This window comes from Eschrichtius robustus, chromosome 6 (assembly GCF_028021215.1).
Source record: "Eschrichtius robustus isolate mEscRob2 chromosome 6, mEscRob2.pri, whole genome shotgun sequence".
NCBI classification, from domain to species: domain Eukaryota; kingdom Metazoa; phylum Chordata; class Mammalia; order Artiodactyla; family Eschrichtiidae; genus Eschrichtius; species Eschrichtius robustus.
The window spans coordinates 10,746,368-10,769,948 of record NC_090829.1 but is presented as its reverse complement, the minus strand read 5'-3'; the positions used below and the strand labels follow the sequence as shown (position 1 = coordinate 10,769,948).

Here is a 23,581-nt window from a genome sequence, read left to right as displayed (position 1 = left end):
GAGGCGCCACCCCCCCCCGATTCCCACACCACACCCTGTCTGTCTGCTGCTTCCCTCCTGGTCATGGTCATCTCTCGGGTTCAGAAGAGCCTTCACTGTGAGGACACGAGGGCAGGGACCACAGCTATTTTGTTCTCTGTGTGCCAGCACCTAGTACTATTTCTGGCCTGACAACAGCCAACAATATTTATTAAAGAATTCACTAATTGATTGACTGGATCTCAGACAAACCACAATCACCTCTACATGATGGGGAACTGCCAATTATTTTGGGAGACCGGGAAGGGGAGGACAAGGCAAGCATGAAGCGATGAACTTAGCCCCAGTTTCGGCAAGGACATTCCTCCTGCAGTAAACGTCAGCGTATTGAAACTCAGCGCACCCTGCAATTAGGCAGGAAACCTCATATGGCTCAAAGAGAAGTTCAAAACCAGACATATTTCAGGGCAGAAAATGAACCCCCTGCAATGAGGCAATTTTCCCTGGAATGATCGCATGCCAGTGGTCACCGGACTGTGGCACGCTCCCGCTCTAGGAAAGAAAGGGGGCTCGTGACAATGAAGACCCACAGGGGGAATGGAAGGTGGGATCTGGGGGACTCACACCACCCTGAGGATTTGAAGGGGGTCCTGGCAGTGGGCCGGCAGGCCTGTCAGCTGTTAATGCCACTCCAGCCCTAAAAACACAGGGTCTGCCATCCTGGGAGGAGGGGAAGCCACCTTGTTCCAGAGCCAAGGCCAGCCTGAGTGGGAGTGGACTGCCCCCCATGAGGCCACCCAAAGTCCCGTGTCAGAACAGGCCTGGGGAGTGCAGCCCACCTGCCCTCAGCCAGCCCCCAGCCATTCACTCAGGCAAGCTCTCGGCCAGCCCTTTCAATTGCACCCTGACTGCAGCACTCACCTTCTTAATGAACTCTGGGATGATTTTTTGGTCTGTCAGGTGGTCTAGGGAAGAACAGCAATCTAATTCCAAGATGTAGCCTTCATTGTGAAGATCAGGGTTCTGAGATCTGAAAAGAGAAGCACACACACACGCACAAGTTAAGATTTTGCACAATATATATATTAAAAAAAAAAGAATCACTGGGTGTTGAATGAAATCCTAATTTCTTTCCTGAAAGTAACTGTCAAAAAGGCAGTTCTGAAAAAATAATTTATGGTTAACAACTCAAATAATATAGAGGGACCTATTAATACTTCATGGAAAGACCTCCAAGACATATCATCAAGGAAAACACATCATTATAGAATGATGGGTTTAGTACAATATGGTTTATACCTTAAACAACACACACACACACACTCCAGTAATGTATATTTCCCATTGGCAAACCAATAATAGCAGTGACCTCTGGGGGGATAGTGAGGTCCAGTGTGGGAATCGGGCAGGGATGGTGCTAGTGATCAAAAGTGACTTTGGCTGTATCTCTAATTTTTTCACTTTTTTGGAAGAGAATATATTCACGTATCACTTAGAAAATTAAAAATTAATTTTTAAAAGACTTTTAAAGGGTTCAACCCCTACAGAGGGCAATCCGACAAAATCTATCAAAACTAAAGATGCATGAAGAAAAGAATATAAGGCAACTGAAGTAGAAATCCTGGGACAAGAACGGACGTGAAAGGCTGTCTGAAGCAAACACCGAACACCTTGCGGTCGAGACGGAGGCGTCCAGCGTGCCCTGCCCCCCATCACTGCCCCCCCACCAGGTGGTGGGGCTGCTTCCCCGTCCCCCCCATATAGATGTGCACGTGACCCAATGCTGGGTGCACTTGGGACAAACAGCAGCAAGTGGTCACCAGAAGGAAATCCCACCACTCCGTGTCACTCCTTTGAGGGACCCCTGGGTGACACTATGGGGCTGAGGGACTCCTGGGAGCCACATGGTTGTCAGAAACTGAAGGTGACTGGCTGGCCCTGACGGACGTCAGACAACAGGAAGTGAACATCAGTCAAGGGCTGGCAGACCGCGCCCTTTCCTCGTGGGAAGGGGGACTTGGAGACCAGGGCCGGGCTCTCCAGGGCTCACACCACGTGTACAGCAACTCTCCACAGCCGAGGGCAGAGCAGGGCTCTCCCAGCCGGCTTAGGAGGGTCCCTACCAAGGAGGGGCCCCTGCAGCCCCTGTGAGAGCAGGTGTAGCCAGGACGGGCGTCTTCATACTGAATTCCTGAGACACATATATCCCACCAAATAAACAGTTTCTGAATGGCTATTTGCTATAATATTTTAAAGATGAATTTCTAGGCGTCTTACATATCATTCAAAGTAATTTATGCTGCCATTAACCATCTGAATATGATTCACACGAAATTCAAAAGTGGAAAAATTAAAGAGGATTTGGTTTTCCCCAGGTGCGCAACTGTGATTGGGTAAGCAAATGTCAATAATTTATTTTATTTTTCTCTCTAACATATCCTTTCAGGGATAGGGACTGAGGTGCATACTTTTGAAACGTAAAAGAATCAACTGATTCCGAACGGGCCAAACTGGAATAAACTAATTGCAAAAGAATCAACCAATTCTTTTTTTTTTTTTTTAACATCTTTATTGGAGTATAATTGCTTTACAATGGTGTGTTAGTTTCTGCTTTATAACAAAGTGAATCAGTTATACATATACATATGTCCCCATATCTCCTCCCTCTTGCATCTCCCTCCCTCCCACCCTCCCTATCCCACCCCTCTAGGTGGTCACAAAGCACTGAGTTGATCTCCCTGTGCTATGCGGTTGCTTCCCACTACCTATATATTTTACGTTTGGTAGTGTATATATGTCCATGCCACTCTCTCACTTTGTCACAGCTTACCCTTCCCCCTCCCCATATCCTCAAGTCCATTCTCTAGTACCCAGCAATCCCACTACTGGGAATATACCCTGAGAAAACCATAATTCAAAAAGAGTCATGTACCAAAATGTTCATTGCAGCTCTCTTTACAATAGCCAGGACATGGAAGCAACCTAAGTGTCCATCAAAGATGAATGGATAAAGAAGATGTGGCACATATATACAATGGAATATTACTCAGCCATAAAAAGAAACGAAATGGAGTTATTTGTAGTGAGGTGGATGGACCTAGAGTCTGTCATACAGAGTGAAGTAAGTCAGAAAGAGAAAAACAAATACCATATGCTAACACATATATATATGGAATCTAAGAAAAAAAAAAAAAAAAAAAGGTCATGAAGAACCTAGGGGCAAGACGGGAATAAAGAATCAACCAATTCTGAACCCCAGCCTTCTCGCCTAAAAACTTCATCAGAAATTAGACTCATGTTCTCCCTTTTACCCCCATGTTCTTACTCTCTCCCCACCCTAAACAAAAGACATGCTAAGATGAACTAAAGCAGAAGATTCCAGACTTTTGAAAGAGAAGACTTAGTCAAGATACTGTCATATGCATCATGTGGGATCTCAAACAACAAAGGCAGGAATAGGAGGAGGAAAATAGGATGTGAAATCCCCGCTGCTGTCACACAGGGACTAACACCAGACTGTACAAGGTTATTTATAAATACCCACGGACATTTTATTTTATTTTTTTTGTTTTGTTTTTTTATAAATGTATTTATTTTTATTTATTTATATTTGGCTGTGTTGGGTCTTCGTTGCTGCGCACAGGCTTTCTCTATTTGCAGTGAGCGGGGGCTACTCTTCGTTGCGGTGTGCGGGCTCTAGGTATTCGGGCTTCATTAGTTGTGGCTCACAGGCTCAGTAGTTGTGGCTTGCTGGCTCTAGAGTGCAGGCTCAGTAGTTGTGGCGCATGGGCTTAGTTGCTCCGGGGCACGTGGGATCTTCACAGACCAGGGATCGAACCCATGTCCCCTGTATTGGCAGGCAGATTCTTAACCACTGCACCACCAGGCAAGTCCCCTCACTGACATTTTAAATGACTAGGGTGAAAAATAGTAAACATTGAAAATAAGTCAAATAGACAGTTTTCCAAAGAAGACATCCAGATGGCCAACAGGCACATGAAAAGATGTTCAACATTACCAATTATTAGAGAAATGCAAATCAAACTACCTCACACTGGTCGGAATGGCCATAATCAAAAAATCTAAAAATAACAAATGCCAGAGAGGGTTTGGAGACAAGGGAACCCTCCTACACGTTGGTGGGAATGTAAACTGGTGCAGTCGCTAAGGAAAACAGTATGGAGGTTCCTCAGAAAACTAAAAATAGAATTACCATATGATCCAGCAATCCCACTCCTGGGCATGTACCCAGACAAAACTATAATTCAAAAAGGTACATGCACCCCTATGTTCACAGCAGCACTGTTCACAATAGCCAAAGCATGGAAACAACATAAATGTCCATCAACAGATGAATAGATAAAGAGGATGTGGTACATATATACAATGGAATATTACTCAGCCATTAAAAAGAATGAATAATGCCATTTGCAGCAACATGGATGAACCTAGAGATTATCTTACTAACTGAGGTAAGCTAGACAAAGACAAATACCATATGATATCATTTATATGTGGAATCTAAAAAATGATACAAAGGAACTTATTTACAAAACAGAATAGACATAGAAAACAAACTTATGGTTACCAAAGGGGGAAGGGAGAGAGGGATAAATTAGGAGTTTGGGATTAACATATACACACTACTATATATAAAATAGATAAACAACAAAGGACCTACTGTATAGCAGAGGGAACTATACTCAATATCTTATATTTTCTATAAAGGAAAAGAATCTGAAAAAGAATATATATATATATATATATATATATATATATATATATAAAACTGAATATATATATATATGACTGAATCACTTTGCTGTACACCTGAAACCAACACAACATTATAAATCAACTGTACTTCAATTAAAAAAAAGAATCCTTCAATAAGAAACCAAAACAATAAAATAAAATAAGTCAACACTGTATCCACTCTGTAAAACACCTATAAAATGAATGGAGGGAAGACGGGTCTGTCTTTAAACAACTCACAGGCCCAACTCACTAGACTCACAAGGGATAATTGTTAGTACAGGATCTAATAACTCTCAGCTTTGCTTCTAGAACAAGAAGTACTCTGAGGAGGAAAGGAGCTCTGGTTCATTTCATCAGATAATTAACTCAGTTATATCTGAACTGAAAGAAGCACAAAAGGTGGACAAAAATAGGCATTATTATAAATTTTCTAGATGAAACATGAAAACTCACATCTCGGCCTATGGTCACTTGAAAACAAAGCCATGCATATTGGAGGAATAGGTGAGTAACTAAAGGTCTCCCCTGCCTTACAGGAATTACCTCCATAGCTTAAAATGAAAGGGTTGGAACATTGAAGAGTGGCTGCAGGGGAGAGGGGTGGCAAGGACCCCTGACTACTCCGAGGACAGATGCCCAAGCCCTCAAGTCAGCACTCTGTGAGGGGCGAGGCCAGAGCTGGGTGGGTGGCACAGTCACACAGAAAGCCCCTCCCTGCCAGAAGCCCTGTGAAAAACTGTATCAAATCCACAAAAGCTTGAAGCTTGCCTACAGGGCTGCCAGTGGGAGCATCTGGGCTCCTCAGCACTGGGGGGGGGAGGTTGGGTGGAGGGAGGGCAGTGACCGTGGTTGCTCTAAGGTGACCCCCAATGACCTTCCTTTTCTGGTGTTCATGCCTTTGTAGAGTCCCTCCCCCTGAGTGGGGCCAGGGCCTGCGATGTGCTTCTAATCAAAAGAACCAGGCAAAGGGATAGGAGATCCCTCTCATGATGACGTGACGCCATAAGACTCCACCTTAGCAGATGAGAGCTAGACCCTGCCCTTGCTGGCTGCCAGGGCACCGTGTGGGCAGTCCCTGGATGACAGCCATCAAGAGATCTCAGCCCTAGGAGATGAATTCTGCCCACAACTGAATGGAGCTTGGGAGCAGACCTTTCCCCAGTCAAGCCCCTGATGAGACTGCAGCCCCAGCCAATACTTCCACTGCAGCCTGATGAGACCTGAAGCAGAGAGTCCAGAAAAGCTACAGAAACTGAGATCATAAATGTATGTTGTTGGAACCACTAAACTCGTGGTAATTTATTACAGAGTGTAGAAAACTCATGCAGTTGCCGAGCAGGAAGACACGGCAGCTTCATGCTCAGACCAGGCTTCCTACTGGTAGCTGGGTCTAGGCTCAGGCCCCAAGATCCAGCCAGACACCTGAGAAGAGCCTCTGACAGGTGATGAGTGTTTCATGTCCCAGAGGGCAAGGACCACCCTGACCACACTGACATGCCCTAGAAGTGAGTCCAGGAACCATGACCTGGCCCCCGAGGGACCACAGCACAGGGGAGTAGATGTCCTGCAGTCAGTCAAGTTCCTAAGAATCCTTAAGATGCATCACTGGCTGAGCAGGGATCTGCACCCTCCTGTGGGGGAGGGGAAACACCACTTATGTTCCCCCAAAGGACGTGCCCTTGTGTCGTCCTGGAAAAGGATACTGGAAACCACCAAACGTCCGCCTGGACTGAAGCCCACTGGCTTCCACTTCCAGAAGGGACAGAAAGATCTGGGTCTAAACAATAAAAAAAAAAGAGGGACACAGAATGCACTTCCGGAGGTGTAGGATTAACTACCTGCCAAAGCCTCCCTTATCTAAAAATTAGCAGTAAATACACTGAGATTAAATGCAGACACTCTGAGAAGAGCATTGCTAACAATGAAATATGCTTCCCTGTCTCCCTGCATACCTCCCCTCCATAATTTCCTCTAGATTTATTAGTTAGAGGCTGCAGGTCCTAAAGCTAACTAGAGGTGGATCATTTCCCAGCTGTGTGCCTTTGGACAATTTATTTAAACATTCTATGCCTCAGTTTCTTTCACTGTCAAATGGGAATATTATGAGTAGCTATCTCTTGGCATCCTTGTAAGTATTAAATAAGACAAAAGCATGTAAAGCCCTTAGCATTGAGCATGGCAAGAAGTCTGGGTTCAACAAATATTAGCAGCTGCTGATCTACTTCTATCATCTTTAAGTGCGTTCCTAGCCCTTTTCATAGTTCCTAATTACTCATTCATTCAACGAATATTGATCACACTACTACTTTGTGCCAGACACTCTTCTTTAGCATCAACAGACAAAAGAGACAAAATCTCTGCCCTCACGGAGCTCACAACCTGGTGGAGGGAGACAGGCAACAAACAAGAAATACTCATGAGCACAGAGAGTATGTTCAACAGTGGTAAGCGTTAAAGAAAAAAGAAACAGCAAGGTGTAGAGAATCACGAGCGGTGGGAAGCTGCAGTTTTTATGAGGGTGGTCAGGGCAGCCTCACTGAGAAGGCGACACTTGGAATAAAGATCTATGGGAGGTGACCGTGCTGACAGCCAGGAAAGAAGCTTCCAGGCAGAGGAACAGCCAGTGCAAAGGCCCTAAGGTGAGCTCGTACAAAAAAGCCCTGTGGCTGGAGCTCAGTGAACCAGGGGCAGAAGAGGAAGAGGAGATGAGGTCGGCGAGCCAAAGGGGAGTCAGAGAATGTAGCACTTACAGGCCACGGTGAAGACACTGGCTTTTACTCAGAACGACAGGGGAAGCCCTTGTTGAACGGAGAAGTGACACCATCTGATTTATTTTATTTTTATAGAAGTATAGTTGATTTACAATATCATCGTGTTAGTTTCAGGTGTACAGCACAGTGATTCAGTTATACATTTTATATATATATATATATATATAACGTTTTCAGATTCTTTTCCCTTATAGGTTACTACAAAATATTGTGTAGAGTTCCCTGTGCCCTACAGTAGGTCCTTGTTGGTTATCCGTTTTATATATAGAACTGGGTACATGTTTATTTTAAAAGGATCCTTCTGGCTGTAGGGGGCCGCTAAGAGACTAACCCGGTGGTCCAGGCGGGAGGTGATGGTGACCCCAAGGGGGCTGGTAGCAGCGTAGCAGTGCTGGGAAGTGCTGGATTCTGGATATACTTTCAAGGTAGAACCTTCAAGACTTCCTCATGAACAGAACAGGTTGTGAGGTGTGAAAGGAAGAAAGCAGATGAGGATGGCCCCAAGGATTTTTGCTCCAGCCACCGGGAGAGTGGAGGATGCTGCCACAACTATGATGGGGAAGGGCTGGGGCGGGAGTGGTCACAGGCCTGGGGAGAAGATCAGTAATTCGGCTTCCTAGGCACTGAACCTGACATTATCCAGCAGACGGCCAAGGAGAGATATCTGGTAGAGAGCTGAATACATATTCGAGTCTGGACTTCTTCAGGAGAGAGGGCTGGAGAGGATGTGAATCTGGGAGTCATCAGCTTCTGCATGGTATTATTCAGAGCATGAGACTGAATGAGATCTCAATTAATATAGAGAGAGAAGAGTCAAGGACTGAGCTTGGGGACCCTCCACCATGAAGAGGGTGGGGAGGAAAGAGGAGAAAGCAGCCAAGGAGACAAAGAAGGAGCAACCATGGGGGAAGAGGGAAAACCAAGGGAATGTGCGGTCCTGCATCAAATCAAGGAAACACGTCTAGGGGAGGGTAGGAGCCACCCCGTCCATTGCTTCGATTAACATATTTACAATCTTCCCTTCAATTTACTTACCCTCTTGAAATCCCAAGAGAGAAACTGGATTTAATCCACCCGACAGAAAAAGGTGCGAAGAAATCAGTTCACATCTAATATCATACATGACTATCCTGGGGGCTTCCCTGGTGGCGCAGTGGTTGGGAATCTGCCTGCCAATGCGGGGGACACGGGTTCGAGCCCTGGTCTGGGAAGATCCCACGTGCCGCGGAGCGACTAGGCCCGTGAGCCACAATTACTGAGCCTGCACGTCTGGAGAGGCCGCGATAGTGAGAGGCCCCGCGCACCGCGATGAAGAGTGGCCCGCACTTGCCACAACTAGAGAAAGCCCTCGCACAGAAACGAGGACCCAACACAGCCATAAATAAATAAAATAGTGTTTAAATAAATAAATAAATAAAAATAAAAATAAAAAGCCAGCTTGTATATCACCTGCTCTTTAAAAAAAAAAAAATTATCATATATGACTATCCTGTTATATGGGCTGACTGTCAAATCAGTCTGCCGATTTGGGTTCCGAGTAGCTTGGCTCCTTGAAAAAAAAAAACCATCTCCGTGCTGCTGGGTCATTTCTCAGAAATGGCCTGGAGGGAGCATTAACTAAAAAGAGCTCTGACCCATCTCACGTCTTGGGGTCCCCACCTGTACACACTGGAGAGTTGAGAGGGGTTTATTTCCAGCCATTCCAAAGGGAGTCTCTGAAAGGAAGAGGGAATGAAAGCATATCATGGCGCAGATATGCAAGGTCCTGAAAGCCAAGAATGAGTAAGACAAAATGAATTCAGATTCTCAGAGCACAGCAACATCAACAAGGCACATAAGCAGAGCACTCCTGACCAGTTCAGACACTGGAGAAGCAGCTAAGACCTCACAGTCCAGCGAAGTCTTCAAAAACCATCGTAACATGACAACAAAATGCTGTGGTACCCTAGATTGGGTCCCAGAACTGGAAAAGGACATTAATAGAAAAATTGATGAAATCCAAATAAAATCCACAACTTAGTTATTAGTAATATACCAAAGTCAATTTCTTAGTTTTGACAAATGTACCACAGTAATGTAAGATATTAATGATGGAAGAAACTCGGTGAAGGGCCTAAGGGTTGTGACTTTTCTGTTAAATCTAAAATATCCCCAAATAAAAGTTATTAAAAAAAAAAAAAAAAAAAAGAAAGAAAGCCATCAGACACTCTGGGGGATGTGTATGTTTGTTTGTTTTGATTCTGTAATATTTATTCTCAGAGTCAGTGTTTCTAGTCCTAAACTACACCAACACTCCGGCCTGACTATACCGTTTATGTAAGAGACCCCTCAAATCACATGAAGGCAATGACTGAAATAATTGGGTCTGGGGGACAAAAGAATAATCTCCGTTGATGTGCCCTAACTTTAGGCACTGGACCAAGCCAACAAGCAAACCCTGGGCTCTGTGCATCAGACCGGGTGTCCCGTCGGGCAGGCATTCTCCACCCTGGCTGCATTCAACCTTGGAATCACTCGGTGAGCTCCCACAAATTTTGATTTAATTGGTCCGTGGTACGGCCTGGGCCAAGGGGCTCTAGAAACTCCCCAGTGATTCTAATGGGCAACCAGAGTGGAGAACGATGGTCTAGGTGGGCTGTGTTACAGTGGCTGCTCTCCTGGAGATTTTCCTTGGCCGTAACTGAGCAAGTCCATGGAAAAGAGGAAACACAGAAAGAAGGACTTGTAGAGACCAACAATGTAGACTCCTAGCCCCTCAGAAGAAGACAGACCTCCCAGAAAAAGGACCAGACCTTAAGGAAATATAAGAATGGACAACTCTATCTGTGCCTCTTTCAGTTAGAGAAACTCAAAAATATTTCCCACTTCTTGCTTTCCTCACTCTTCTTATGTTTTATTGTGCTAAAATACACATAACATACCACTGACCATTTTAGCCATTTCTAAGCATACATTCAGTGTCATTAAGTACATTCACAATGTTGTGCAACCGTCACCACCAACCATTTCTGGAACTTCTTCATCATCCCAAACAGTCCTTGTTCCTTTGACACCATATAAATGGGACTTGGGCCAAAACTGAACATGAACATGTAGGAAAGTTTAGATAAACGCTTCTCAAACAAACACACGAGAGCAGATTCAGACGCTGCGCATTTATGCACAAACCTTTCCTAACCGTAGGGCAGGGCAGCAAAGAGCCCACATGCCGAAGCACCTCAGAGGTCAACACGATTGGCCCCAGACATCAGAGCTGTTTAAGACCATAATAAAACACCACCTATTCCGTGTCACGTCGCCCTCATTACTCAGACACAAACATCAGCTGTCATAAAAACTGTGCACAAACTCCTCATGTCACCACTGCCACATCTGCCAAGGGTTGTGTGGTCATTCCCCAGGCAGCTGGAGAGTCAGAAGGTCAAACCAAGGGAAGCAAACTCAAAGGCCCACAAACACTGAGTGAAAGAGGATATTTTTTGATCAAAAGACATAACCCAATCACTTTGTTCTCATATAAAAGATACAGAAATGGTCTTCATGTCCACCAAGAAATACGCTCTCTCCTATTCTTCTCCAAACACAGAGTCCTGTCTGACTCCCTTCCACATTCCCATTTCTGAGAGCGACGTGGCTACAGAGAAACTTGACCCACCAGGGGAAAAGTCCCAGTGCACGGGTGATGTCAAGTGGCACGGCCGAGTCACCGCCGTACTGGGGAGCCGATGGGAGCAGTGGAAACCATGGTGAGCTGGGCAGTTTCTATCCCAACCATTACTAGGAACTCCAGGCCGGGGTTGCCAAATCTTCTAACTTTTTTAAAGGAGTCATTACGTCATGCTTTTTGGTGGCCACAAATGTCAAATTTTGGCTCCAAACGATGTTTATCACTATTATGTAACCCAACATCTTTGGGACTGAATCTGACCTCTGGGCCATCAGTCCCTGGCCTCTGGGTTCCATACACAATGCTCCAATGTGAGTCACAGAGGCTGGATGCCAGGCAAGAGATAAGAGCAAACAGATTATCCAACTGTATCATTGTCAGAATAACTAACCCTAAACCCAAGTCCGATATTTCACCCATTGTAATGACCTGGCAGATTCTTCCCCTCCCCACTCCCCATGACCGTGGTCAGGACATCAACACTGACCCTGCCTGATCTCCCAATGGCTGGGACAGAACCCTTTTCAAAGCCATTAAAAAAACATGTTTGCAAGCAAAGACTGTAACGCTTTATGAGTTACAGTCATAAAGGGTTAATCCTCAAATTATTCAGATGAAATGTCAAGCAGTAAGCTGAATACCTATTTTGGTCTCATGGACAGAGCTGAAATCAGGCCACTAAAAAGCAGATGCCTGTTTATAGTCTACTATAAACTATCCTTTTAAACAATAAACATGTTAATAAAAACTATCATACACACTTCTTTTAAATAATAAACATGTAACAGATCTCACTTCAACTAATTAATCCCTTAGATAGCTTCAAAGATCATGAGTTGAAGCAACATCTTCTTTTTCCCAGGACACAAAGCACAGTTTGAAATTGAGTTATGAAAAGAAACGAGAGAGAATGTGCAGTTCATCAGGAGGGCTATTTTTGCTTCATTGAGGAACAATCAGAAAGAAATGGTGACAAACACAAACTTAGATTACTAGGCACTTCTCCAACGAGAGAAAAAAAAAAAAAAATCACTAAATGTCAGTTGACAGAAGCAAATTCTCTATCTCTGGGAAACAGGACAGAATTTTCAGATTTTTCCCTCAAGGCATTGCCAGGTTCAAGTAGAATGATCAGAATGGTGTGTTGTTGTTTTTGTTGTTTTAAAGGCGTAGTAGGGAGGAAAATGAACTACACATCTGAGAAAGATCTATCCGCGAAAGGAAAAGAAGGCTTTTTCTAGTTTCATGAGCTTATCACTTGCTTGACCACTGACCACAGGAAGGGCTGGAGTTACATCCTCTCAAGAAACTTACAGTCTCATATTTTGCTTAGTGAAATGTCAAAGAAAAATACTGCATGTTATCGCTTAAACGTGGACTCTAAAAAATAAAACAAATTGGTGAATGTAACAAAAAAGAAACAGACTCCCAGATATGGAGAACAAACTAGTGATTACCAGTGGGGAGAGGGAAAGGGGGAGGGGCAACATAGGCAGAGGGGCTTCAGAGGTACAAACTATTGGGTACAAAATAAGCTACAAGGAGATATGGTACAACACAGGGAATATAGCCAATATTTTATAATAACTATAAATGGAGCATAACCTTTAAATAAAAATTGTGAATCACTACGCTGTACACCTGAAACATATAATTTTGTAAATCAACTACACTTCAATAATAAAAAAAAAAAGAAACTTAGAGTCTATGGGCATCTAACTACCCAACACTGCTATTTATTCTAACCATAGAGAAGACCTATGAAAGTTCAGTTGCTTCCACAGTCAGGGATCAGGGAGTTTTAAAAAGCAAAGAGCACGTAAGCAGAGTCTTTGAAGCTGTGTGAAAATTAGTCATGGGACAATGGATAAAATGACATTCCAGGCAATGAGAACAGAAATTAGGAAGGATCTAGATGGAAAAAAAAAGCATGAGTTACATGGTGGAAATAATAAATAGGTCAGTTTGGTAAAAGATACGTGAAGGCGAGGTTTGTTTATGCTAATTCGGCTGGATCAGTAAACAGGAGCCTCGGGAATGTATGGGTGAATTTGCTGTTGAAATAGATCTGTGATGTGGGCCCTGCAGTGCTGGCTGGAGCAGAAAGTGAGAAACGGGGTTGGAAAGAAAGGACAGGGGTGTGTCGCTACAGGACGGGACTGGCCTTCATTCTGAGGTAAAGGGGAGTCATGGATGGTCTTAGATAAAAGAAGATAGAGAAGTACAGATTTTAGGAAGATTAAGCAAGCAGCATTGCGTATGATGGAGGAAGAGTTGGAAGAACATTTTAGGAGAGCAGAAATGAGAGCTAAAATTTCTGTAGAGGAAGTGAATGGATGGGAGAGAGAGTTGAGGTGTGTCTTGTCCCTGCAGGTGCTGGTGATTGGGTTGGGGGAGGGGAATAAACTTCTGCTCCCCAAAGATGCTCTCAGATCAACGGGGAAAAGGTTCCAATAATCTCTGTGACCTCCTCTTCGCAAAGTGAACCAAATCTACAAAAACAAAATGAGGCTGCTGGAGTCAAAAGTTGCCCCTAACAGTGAAGCTTGAGAAATGCTGGAAGAAGAAAAAAGCCAAGTGAACAAATCCTAGTGAATCTTTCAATAAAGCACCTAATTACAGAGTTTATCAGGGGAGTGCTGAAGTAGGAAGCAGAGAGAAGGAAACAACTCGTAGATGGGTCACTGGTCTTTCTTCTCCCTTGTTTTTTTCACCAACAGACATGCACCCCATCTGTGGATAAGGGTTTGGTATCCCCTGGAACATTCCAGAGATGACGGGGGAGATGTGCACATGATACCCTAACCGCACACTCTCCCAGGCAGCTGTGCACTGCCAAGCGGGTGCAAGGCATCATGGGCCCCTAACGAGCCACGGCTGCTATTTATTCTAGAGAAATCTTGCCACATCCTGCCTCACTCTTTACTGCTCGAGCCGGCTCTCTGGTAGATAAGCCATCACTGACTGCACAACACAAGGAGTTCACCTTTAACCTTAAAAGGCAAGAAAAACAAGTTTTACCCCCAGTGGTCCCTGTATAATGTAGCTGTGGGAGAAATTCAATCCCCACCACACCAGACTACAGCAAAGAGGACCACCGCCACAGGGGATCGGACTTGGGGCAGGGTCCTGCTTTCTCATGAACCCCGCAAGGCTCCTCGCTGACTCTGAAACATGTGGAAATGACGACTAGTAGTACTGATGCATAAATATTATTTTTTCACAAAGATAACACTGAATAAAGGCAGGTCTGCCTGGTACTTACTGGTTCAGAAAAGTCACATTATCTGCAAACAAAAATAACAGCAGTAGCTACACACGTGAATGCCCTTCCTAAGACTCTCATCAGCCACGTCCAGCTGAGTGACAGGAAGTCTCTTCTTTATTTACGGTTAATGCACACATCCCAATTCAAGTTTGCTCATCGTTTCCTTCTTTTCTGGGTCTTCCTACCCACACCCTCCAACCTGCTGAGTTAGACGATGGACGTGTTCCATCTCTGCACTGCCCAATACAGTAGCCACTACCCAGACGTTGCTCCTGAGCACCTAAAGTGTGGCGAGTGCCACTGAGGGAATGAATGCTTAATTTTATTTAATTTTAATTAATTTTCATTGATAATATGTGCCTAGTGGCTCCCTAATAGAAAAGCCCAGCTTAGCTCTGTTCTGAAACTTTGATGTGCACATTGATCCCCTGGGATCCTGTTAAAATGCAAATTCGGAGTCCGCAGATGTGGGTGGGGCCTGGGATCTGCATTTCGAAGAGGCTGCCAGGTGACGCTGAGGCTGCCAGTGCACAGACCAAGGTAAAGACTGGAACTGCTTCGGGAACCACCAGTGCGACCTGGAAGCCTCGTGAATGGGTGGTCCCAAAGCTTTTGATCGTAAAACCCTCAAGTAAGAGTCTCCTGAGTACTACTGTACCAACATCTTACATGTGTTAGAAAACAATACACACAAAACATTTAGAAGATGAGAAACAGATGAAATAAGCAATATTTAAAAAGTGTAGTCGCAATAGGCTCCTATTATTAGTAATTAATATTCCAAGGCATAATAATACACTTGAAATTAGATTCACTGTTAACAAGAGTGGAAGTAAATCCACATTGCAAAATGTCTTCTTGATGAGTCTAAAATTCTTTGGCCATCTTTTGTCAGATTGGAATAGGTAGACATCGATTTTTTTATGTCACCAAGAAAGCTCTTACACACAGTGAAAGAAGGATCGATGTGGCCATTTGTGTGTGTTTGTGTGTGTGTGTGTGTGTGTGTGAGAGAGAGAGAGAGAGAGAGAGAAAGAGAGAGAGAGAGGGAGAGAGGCGTGGTGCTCCAAGGACAAAGAACAAGATAAGGGAGGGGCAAGGGAGGAGAATTTCACATTTACATTACTGGTATTCTGTGTTCTCTTCAATCTACAATGAATTTACAGGAATTTTTTAAGCCATGTGTATATTTCATCAGGGCTAACTTAGTTAAAACTACAAAAAATAATCCACAAATCCACTTCCCTGGGTTCTCAGCTGCAAATGTTCCTCTGACCCCAGTCTTCTCCAGGATCCACCCCGTCACACCCCGCTTGGTACAGACAGGGGCCCTCTGACATCTACATCCAGCCAGGGCGTCACCTTCAACCTGAATGCTAAATATTGGTAATGCATAATTTCTCTCCTAATTTTTCAGTATAAATAAACATACACAGAAGCTTCAATCCTCTTTCAACATAGGTGTGTGGTATGTCTACCACCTTTGGTAACCACTGGTCTAGACAGTGCATAGAATTTTCAGAATAATCACAAAGCTCTAGAATAAAAAATGTACTTCCAACAATAATATTGAACTCTATGATCTTAAAAACACTTGGTAGAAATTCTTCTCAGATTAGTATGTAAATGCAATTACAATTTCAACAGGGTTTACTGGGAAATGAAGAAAATAACTTTAGACTATAGACTATATATGGAAAAATCAATATGACAAAGTTGCCAAGATCCTGAAAAAAATAGTGCTTGGCTAGATATTAATATACACTACAAATTTATTGTAATTTATTGTAATCAAAATAGCATGGGATTAGCACAAAAACCAATCAATAGATCCAAGGAACAATAAAGAATAGGGAATAAATTAGGGTGTATGCAGAAATCCAACCTATGATAAAGGTGGCATTTCATTCACCAAGTTAGGTTCATACAATAAATGCTGTTGACAAAGGTAGAAGAAAATATACAGTTAGACCCCTTACTTCACACCCTAACGCTAATCCAGTGGTTCTCAGCTAGGGGCAGCAGTTTTACCTGTTCAGGGGCATTTCATAACATCCGGAAACATTTCTGATTGTCATAACTGCAAGGGCGGGAAGTGGGGGGTGTTTGCTATTGGCATCAAGTGGGCAGAGGCCAGGAATGCTGCCAAATATCCTACAACTCACAGGACGGTCCCTGGCCCAAAGTGTCAACAGTTGAGAAACTACGTAGGCTGAGAAATCCTACCCAAACCCTAACCCTAATGATTACAAAGTTAAAGAGGAACAGTGTTAGAAGTAGAAAGATCCTGATGAGAAAGCTGGCTCCTCCATGCCATCAGAAGGGTGACTCTGAAGAAAGTACCGTTTTCTTCATCTTGGCTTTCAAGAGGAAAGACAAGGCACACCATGAAGCAAAGAGCAGGGACTCTGGCCACAGCAACAAATAAATGGTAGCTATGATGGCCAATAACATAAATGGTAAATCATATTAAGAAGTGCCTGTGAGTCTAAAATGTCAATATGACACTAATGAACTTATCTACAAAACAGAGCAGACTCACAGACATAGAGAACAGACTTGTGGTTGCCAAGGGGGAGGGGGGTGGGGGAAGGATGGAGTGGGAGTTTGGGATTAGCAGATGCAAACTATTATATACAGAATGGATAGACAACAAGGTCCCATGGTATAGCACAGGGAACTATATTCAATATCCTGTGATAAACCATAATGGAAAAGAATATGAAAAAAAGAATGTATATCTATGTATAACTGAATCACTTTGCTGTACAGCAGAAATTAATAAAATATTGTAAATCAACTATACTTCAACAAAATAATTTTTTTTAAAAAAAGAAGTGCCTGCAAACATATAAATGTTCTTCACAAGAAAAATGGGCTCTTTGTTGCCTTTTTGTTAAGATCCAGGTTGCCTGACAGAGCAATTTCGGGGACCTAAACTATAGAAGTCGAGGATGAAAATTTCAAGTTGTTATAAATCCCCCCAGAGCACAGATTGTTCTCACCTCATTCTCTCTTACAAGGGTCACTACCTTAGAAGACACAGACACCTAGTACATTTTGCTTTTGCTTTTAGGGAACAGAGGGAAATAGTGCACTAATGGCCTTAGAACCGTCATTGGCATACAACTGTTCAGTGCAGAAACTGACAAGGCCCAGTTAGCCTGCTGAATGGAGCCATTTGGGGGGCTCCAGCTGGTTTGCAGTGGCAGCCCTATGTCCTGAAACCAGCTTGGGGGTAACCAGGCCTGTGGTCCCATAGCCTTGCTACGGGGACCCTTGATACTGTGAAGCCCAGAGGATTCTGGGAGTTCTCTGAGGACCCTTCCATAAGCTCCAGGCCCCTGAGCTGAAAGATGGTGTGTTTCTGAGCCATGAGCCTCAAGATGGAACATAAGTCCCATCCCCACCACACCCTCCCACTCACCTGCCCCACACTTCAGTACTGAGAAGTCATTAGTAACTTCTTCAGTCTAATTTTCTTAGGATATAAAATGGAAGCAAGGAATAACTGAAGATAATAGTACCTTTTAGCTATAAAGTAGAGGAAGTCTAAAACCTCGGCTGAACGCGTAATAATGTTTTCAACAAATATTAACGACAAAAAACAACCATCATGAGGACATAGTGAGACAAAATTATAACACTTAACACACACAGGAATGAAGCAAAAGTGCTCTCAGGCCCTCAGAAACAGGTGTTGTATGAATACGAGTTACTAATTTGGTTTTTAAAGTCTTTGTAGCCATTTTAAGTTCCATCCTGTGGTCGCCAAATAGGAAGCAAATGAAATGATGTATTCCACTAAATCACATTACAGCATTTACCTCTTTGTAAAATGGTTCCATCTTTCAACCACTTAAAAAATTATAGAAAACAGCTAGATAGATCATAGAGATAATCATTACATCAAGATCTCAAGAACGCTGCAATCACTAACAATGTACTTATATGGATCTGGAAGTTATTTCTCACCTGCCACTGCATTCATAGCTAAAAATGCAAAATTGAATGAGTACTAGTCTTTTCCAGGCCCCAACACTGGTAATGCCCACTGCATCTTTCTTAGCTTGAGAAACAGACACAATCTAAGTTACCTCTGATTGACAAAGAAGAGTAAAGACAAAAAAGACTTTGCCAGGAAGACAATCTGAGTTCTTAAATCTAATATGGAATAGGTGTGCAAATACAAAAATCTAACACAAGTAAAACTGTATGCAACCAAATGACCTATATTGTGTGCACATGGCCCTCATAACAGTAAGTGTCCCTATAACCCACCTGCAATGTCACATAATAAACCTTCCTAGAGTCCATTTTAATTTAAAGATTGTGTGTACAGTGTGGGAGGAGAGGGCTATTATTTACTTTATTTTAAAACATACACAGACATGTCATGGTACGGTAGTATTTGCGCAGGTTTTAAGATCAACGGGAAATTTCAAAGAAATGTAGTGTTTGTGCTGCTGCGTTTTGGATATCTGCTCGCTGTTCTCTGCCATTCCAAACGACTTCTGAGAAAGACTGGAAATCACTAGTATGCTAATTCTCTCTCTCAGAGGAGGCAAAAAAATAAATAAAGTATAAAATGTGGGGAAAGACACAGGCAATCAACGACAGCGATCAAACCGGGGAGGGTAATGAGGTCTCACACGAACCACGCACGGCTTTCCTGTTCTCTCCGCTGGGATAAAGACCGACACTTGGAGAGACAGAAGAAGAATAGGTAGGCAAGCCATTTAGGGGTGTGGATGGGAAAAAACTCTCTTTCCCCAAGAGAATGTGGCTTTACACCGGCATATTAGATTGGAAAGTGCAAACACAATAATTAACAGTGAATCCTGAAACTTCAACACGCCAGAAAAGGGTGTCACTCAGGAGTGAGGCGGGAAAATAGGAGGGATACATTAAGGTAATCTTCAGTGAGGCTGGACAGCTCCTCAGGGGGCGGGCGGCAGCCCTGGAGAGCTAATCAAGTTCTCCCGACACCTCGGGAAGCTTGAGAAAGCTGATGAAGGATGCTCCCACGCCAGCAGTGAGGGGCAGCTGTGGGCAAAGAGCGGGACCCTTCCGAAATCCGAACCCCAAACAACAACCTCCACGCTAAACAAACACCTTTATTCCCCTCCTGATTTAAGAAAAGAACTTTGAGTCCCCCTTCCTCAGTTTCTGCTCTCTGGGAATAAACCAGCTGCTGCGGTTTTTCCACCACAGTAACACGTGTCAATCACCACTAGGCCCAGCGTTACTTTTCCTCCCCACGTGTGATTCCAGCAATCAGATGCCCCAGGCTGAAGCCCAGCCTCGCGTGTGAGCGTTTTCTAGGGCACATCCCAGAAGGCGCCCCCAGCCCCTGTGTATTTCATTTAATTATGAAACCTCTTTCTAGAAGCCCCATAAATCTCCCAAGAGTCAAAGTAATTGGTAGAAATTAGACATGAAGAGACACAAGGCTTCTTAAAGAGGACACTCTCGGCTATAATTTTTAAAAGAATTTTCTGTTCAGTTCCAATATAATTTTGTACTTTCCCAATTCTGCCCTTTTCAAATGCCAAAGAAAAGGTTCATGTTATCTTGTGGGCTATAAAAAAAAAGGCAATCGCTGGGCTGCATCCCGCAGGCCTACAAGGCCTGCACTTGCCCGGCTTTAAGACCTTAAGACCGAAGAAAGAGCCCTGAGTCACCAACAGAGACATCAGTGGTTTCATGGATGGGGGAGCTTACACATCTGAAGCAAGGTCTTGGAGGGACACCACACCTTGTGTGGCCAAAGGCAGGCAGAACCTGAAGGCAGGCTTCACGCCCAGCGAGAGGGGAGGTTACCAGTTATAGGGGGATTACATCAGGCTGCCTCATCAGTTACCAGGGAAACCAGCAGAGGGGCACCCCCTTACTGTCCCTTGATAAGAACCACCACGAGCTGGGGTCTGGGGCAAGTACTTAATAAGGTCACTCCTGTGAGTAGGGTATAGGTGAAGCAGGTACTGGTCAAGCAGGGGATGTACAGAGAGCGAGAGAGCAGCCATCTTTATTGGCCTGACCATACAGCAAGGTAATGCATTTGTACTCCACTAAAGGTCCACAAAGATTTCCCTTCCTTTGAAGGCCATCCTTTGGATGGTTTTTAAAAAGAAAAAAAAAAAAAAAAAAGAGTGAAAAATAACGTACATTACTCTTGTGGCAAATCACTGCTATTTGGCAATGAAAGGATCTTCTGTGTGTGTGTGTGTGTGTGTGTGTGTTCCATTACTCGGGGTCCATGCTGCTGTGTGGCTACATTAACAAGATGCACTTTTGGTACTGGTTAGATATGTAAACCACAGACAAATCTATCTTTCAATGGATTTATGGTCGTTTAGTGAAAGTTGGTAGCAAAATTCCACGGCACGGTTTTATTCCACTCAATTCAGGAAAGTTCTATTGGCCCACACCTACTCAGCACCTGGCACTCTAAGTAAGTAATGGGAATCCAAAGACGAAAGAAGATTTAGCAAGGGGGAGGGGAGGTGGGCAGACATACGAAAAACAGTAACAAGAGAGTCAGAAGTCTGATGATTGCTGTGTGTGAAAGGAGAACAGGCAGCTCAAAGGGTGGGTGATGAACTCCCCCAAAGCAAGCACCACACAGAAATCTTAAAGGTTACAAGATGGCAGCCAGTGGGGTGGGTCAGGGATACACAATGTTATTTTGAAAAAGCGAGGCAACAGTTAAAAAAGAGAAGTTTTCACATAAAAATCCAGATTTCTGGCTTTTCTTAAAAAAAGTACAAGATCTGACAACACTTGGCAACAACGGAGCAGAGATCGGCATGGGCTCTCCAATACCCGAGAGTCCTCACTTGAGGAGCCTGGCCCCTGTAGGCATCTGCGTTGTAAGCCCCTGTCTTAGGACAAAGGCAGAGTCGTCAAGATTTCAGAATCCTACCCTAAGAAGGGAAACAAGGGGGAAAGCTGAACACTCTGAGATTTGCTTTCCTAGAAATAAAACAGCAAAAAGCCAACAGAATTGTCTCTCTCTGCGTCACTTGACACTGAGCAGCCAGAGTTGACTCAGTTAAGCCTCTGTGCTGCTCGTAAGTACTTGTGAGAACAGCTTGCTGGTGCAGTCGGAGAGGAAAAACTTCTCAGGCTCCAAGCATATGGTCAGTTTGGAAGAGAGCCAAGTCAGCACAGCTCTCAGCAAGCCACTGCATCCCTTCTAAGAATCACTGGAAGCATCTGGTACGGAAAATGAGGACCACAGCAGCTGGGGCTCGGTCAGCAGCACAGAAGTGGGGTCATCCCGGCCTCACATGGCTTTCCACAGCCTCCCCCAGCTCGGCCTTCTCTCCTGGCTCCCGGCTCCCCGGGGGACACCTCCCAGGGACATGTGTCACCAGCAACAGCCAAAACACGATACGACCAAACTGATGCCATTCATCTCCTCCTACGGTGGATGCTTTCCATTTTCCACCCAGGTCCCTCCCATCCCCCCTCCCGGTTCTGCGTGTCCCCCCAGCTTCTGCGTGATTTGCAGTCATCTTTGGCTATTGGAGCTGCTTCACCTGGATGTGCCCCAGACCTGGAAGTGTCTGGGGAAGCTCACGGCCAACAGCTCCTGGATGCAGGAGTGTGAGAACCAGCTCCCCAGCCTCAGGGTGGACTCACGGCTCCCCAGAGGACCAGCCACCCTTGCTGGCTACCTCCCCTTCCCTGCCCCACGACCCTGCTCCTGATTCCTCCTGGGAGCACTTTCTTAATAATCACTTGCATGTGAAGCCTCCTCTGGGGTCTGCTCCTGGGAAAACCCCACCCAGACACATCCCCTCCCCTCCCCACCCCTGCCCCCTCCAGTTACCCCTCCCAGCCCCTCGGAGTCAAAAGCTCACTTAGACTTCGATTCTCCCTCTTCCTCCATGCTGTCCCTTTCTAGCTAAATATTAAATCCAATATTTCCTCCTATGGGACACATACCCTCACCTTCTCACTACAAGCGACTTTAGCTACCCATCACCTCCCACCATGACAGGTGCCATGTTTTCTTAGCTTCCGTTTTCCTCCCCTCTTAGGCTTTTGGAAACTCAGCACTTCCAATGGTTGTTCCTCTAAAACAAAACAGAAATATTGCAGTGGTTCCCCACTGACTTCAGGATAAAGTTCAAACTCCTTAGCCCGGCCATCAGAGGCCTCCTGATCCAGGCCCTCACCCTTCTCACGCCTTTTCTCCCCGTCTCCCTCTGGACCTCACGCTCCAGTCACCCCACATCATCCGTGGTCTGCTTTTCCAGGCTCCATGCTCCCCTGGGCCAGTCCCCCTGCCTGGGAGGCCCTTCCCACCCCTGGTGCCCCTGTTCAAATCTACCCATCAGTCCAGACCCAGAGCCCATGGGAGTCACGGAGCCTCCCTTTCTGAAGCCCCCCCCCCCATTAACACATTCCAGGTGAGAGACAAAAACCAAGACCCATAGATTAAGCTGGGCATTCACATAATTCACATATGCATAATTCACATAATTGCATATAGACTTTACATCTTCCTAGCAGATAAGTTTCTTGAGAGCTGGGAGCTCTTTAGAGCGATCTTTGCTCATTTATCTTAGAAAAATCTAACTCAAAGGGCGGAAACGTTTACCACTTAAAGCGGTGTTAGTTATTCTAGTCTCAGGCAGATGTGTTCCAGAATGGATGTGAGACAGCGGCGGGCGGGGCAGGGCGAGGGGGGAGATCCTCTTCTCTCTATCTTAGTTCCCACAGACGCCTCTCTGGGTGCAAGCATCTCACCACCCTAGGTGTGATTCTAATGAACACTCACTCTAAACCCAAACCGACTTACTCCCCACGGGGCTCATTGTTGGAAACACCAATCTGATCTAGTCCTGAAGGAAAGCCCGCATCATCGGGTAGAGAGATGCTACAGGATTACATTTCACGGGCAATTAAAGAGATTTTCAAGGGCAGCTTTGATTATATGCGTTTTTCACCCTCCACCAGGGTTTCGGAATCCCACCCCCTGCATTAGCTGCAGCTCCTCTGTGTGCCCCACTCCCTGACCCTAAGCCAAAAGGCACCTGATGAATGTCGACAGAGGGCACATATGTCCTGGTTCCCTGTACCATATAAGGCATTATTCCAGGGTACCTGGACCCAAATGGCTTCAAC

General features: G+C 44.6%; 1 protein-coding gene across 1 annotated transcript in view; it reads right to left on the bottom strand.

Moving 5' to 3' along the window:
• RFTN1 (raftlin, lipid raft linker 1) overlaps window positions 1–23,581 on the bottom strand; it is a 199,972-nt gene that overhangs the window by 93,942 nt on the left and 82,449 nt on the right. The window contains exon 4 of the mRNA XM_068545867.1: window positions 901–1,009. Within this exon, the coding sequence (XP_068401968.1) occupies window positions 901–1,009 (109 nt within the window). The remainder of the gene's footprint in view (window positions 1–900; window positions 1,010–23,581) is intronic.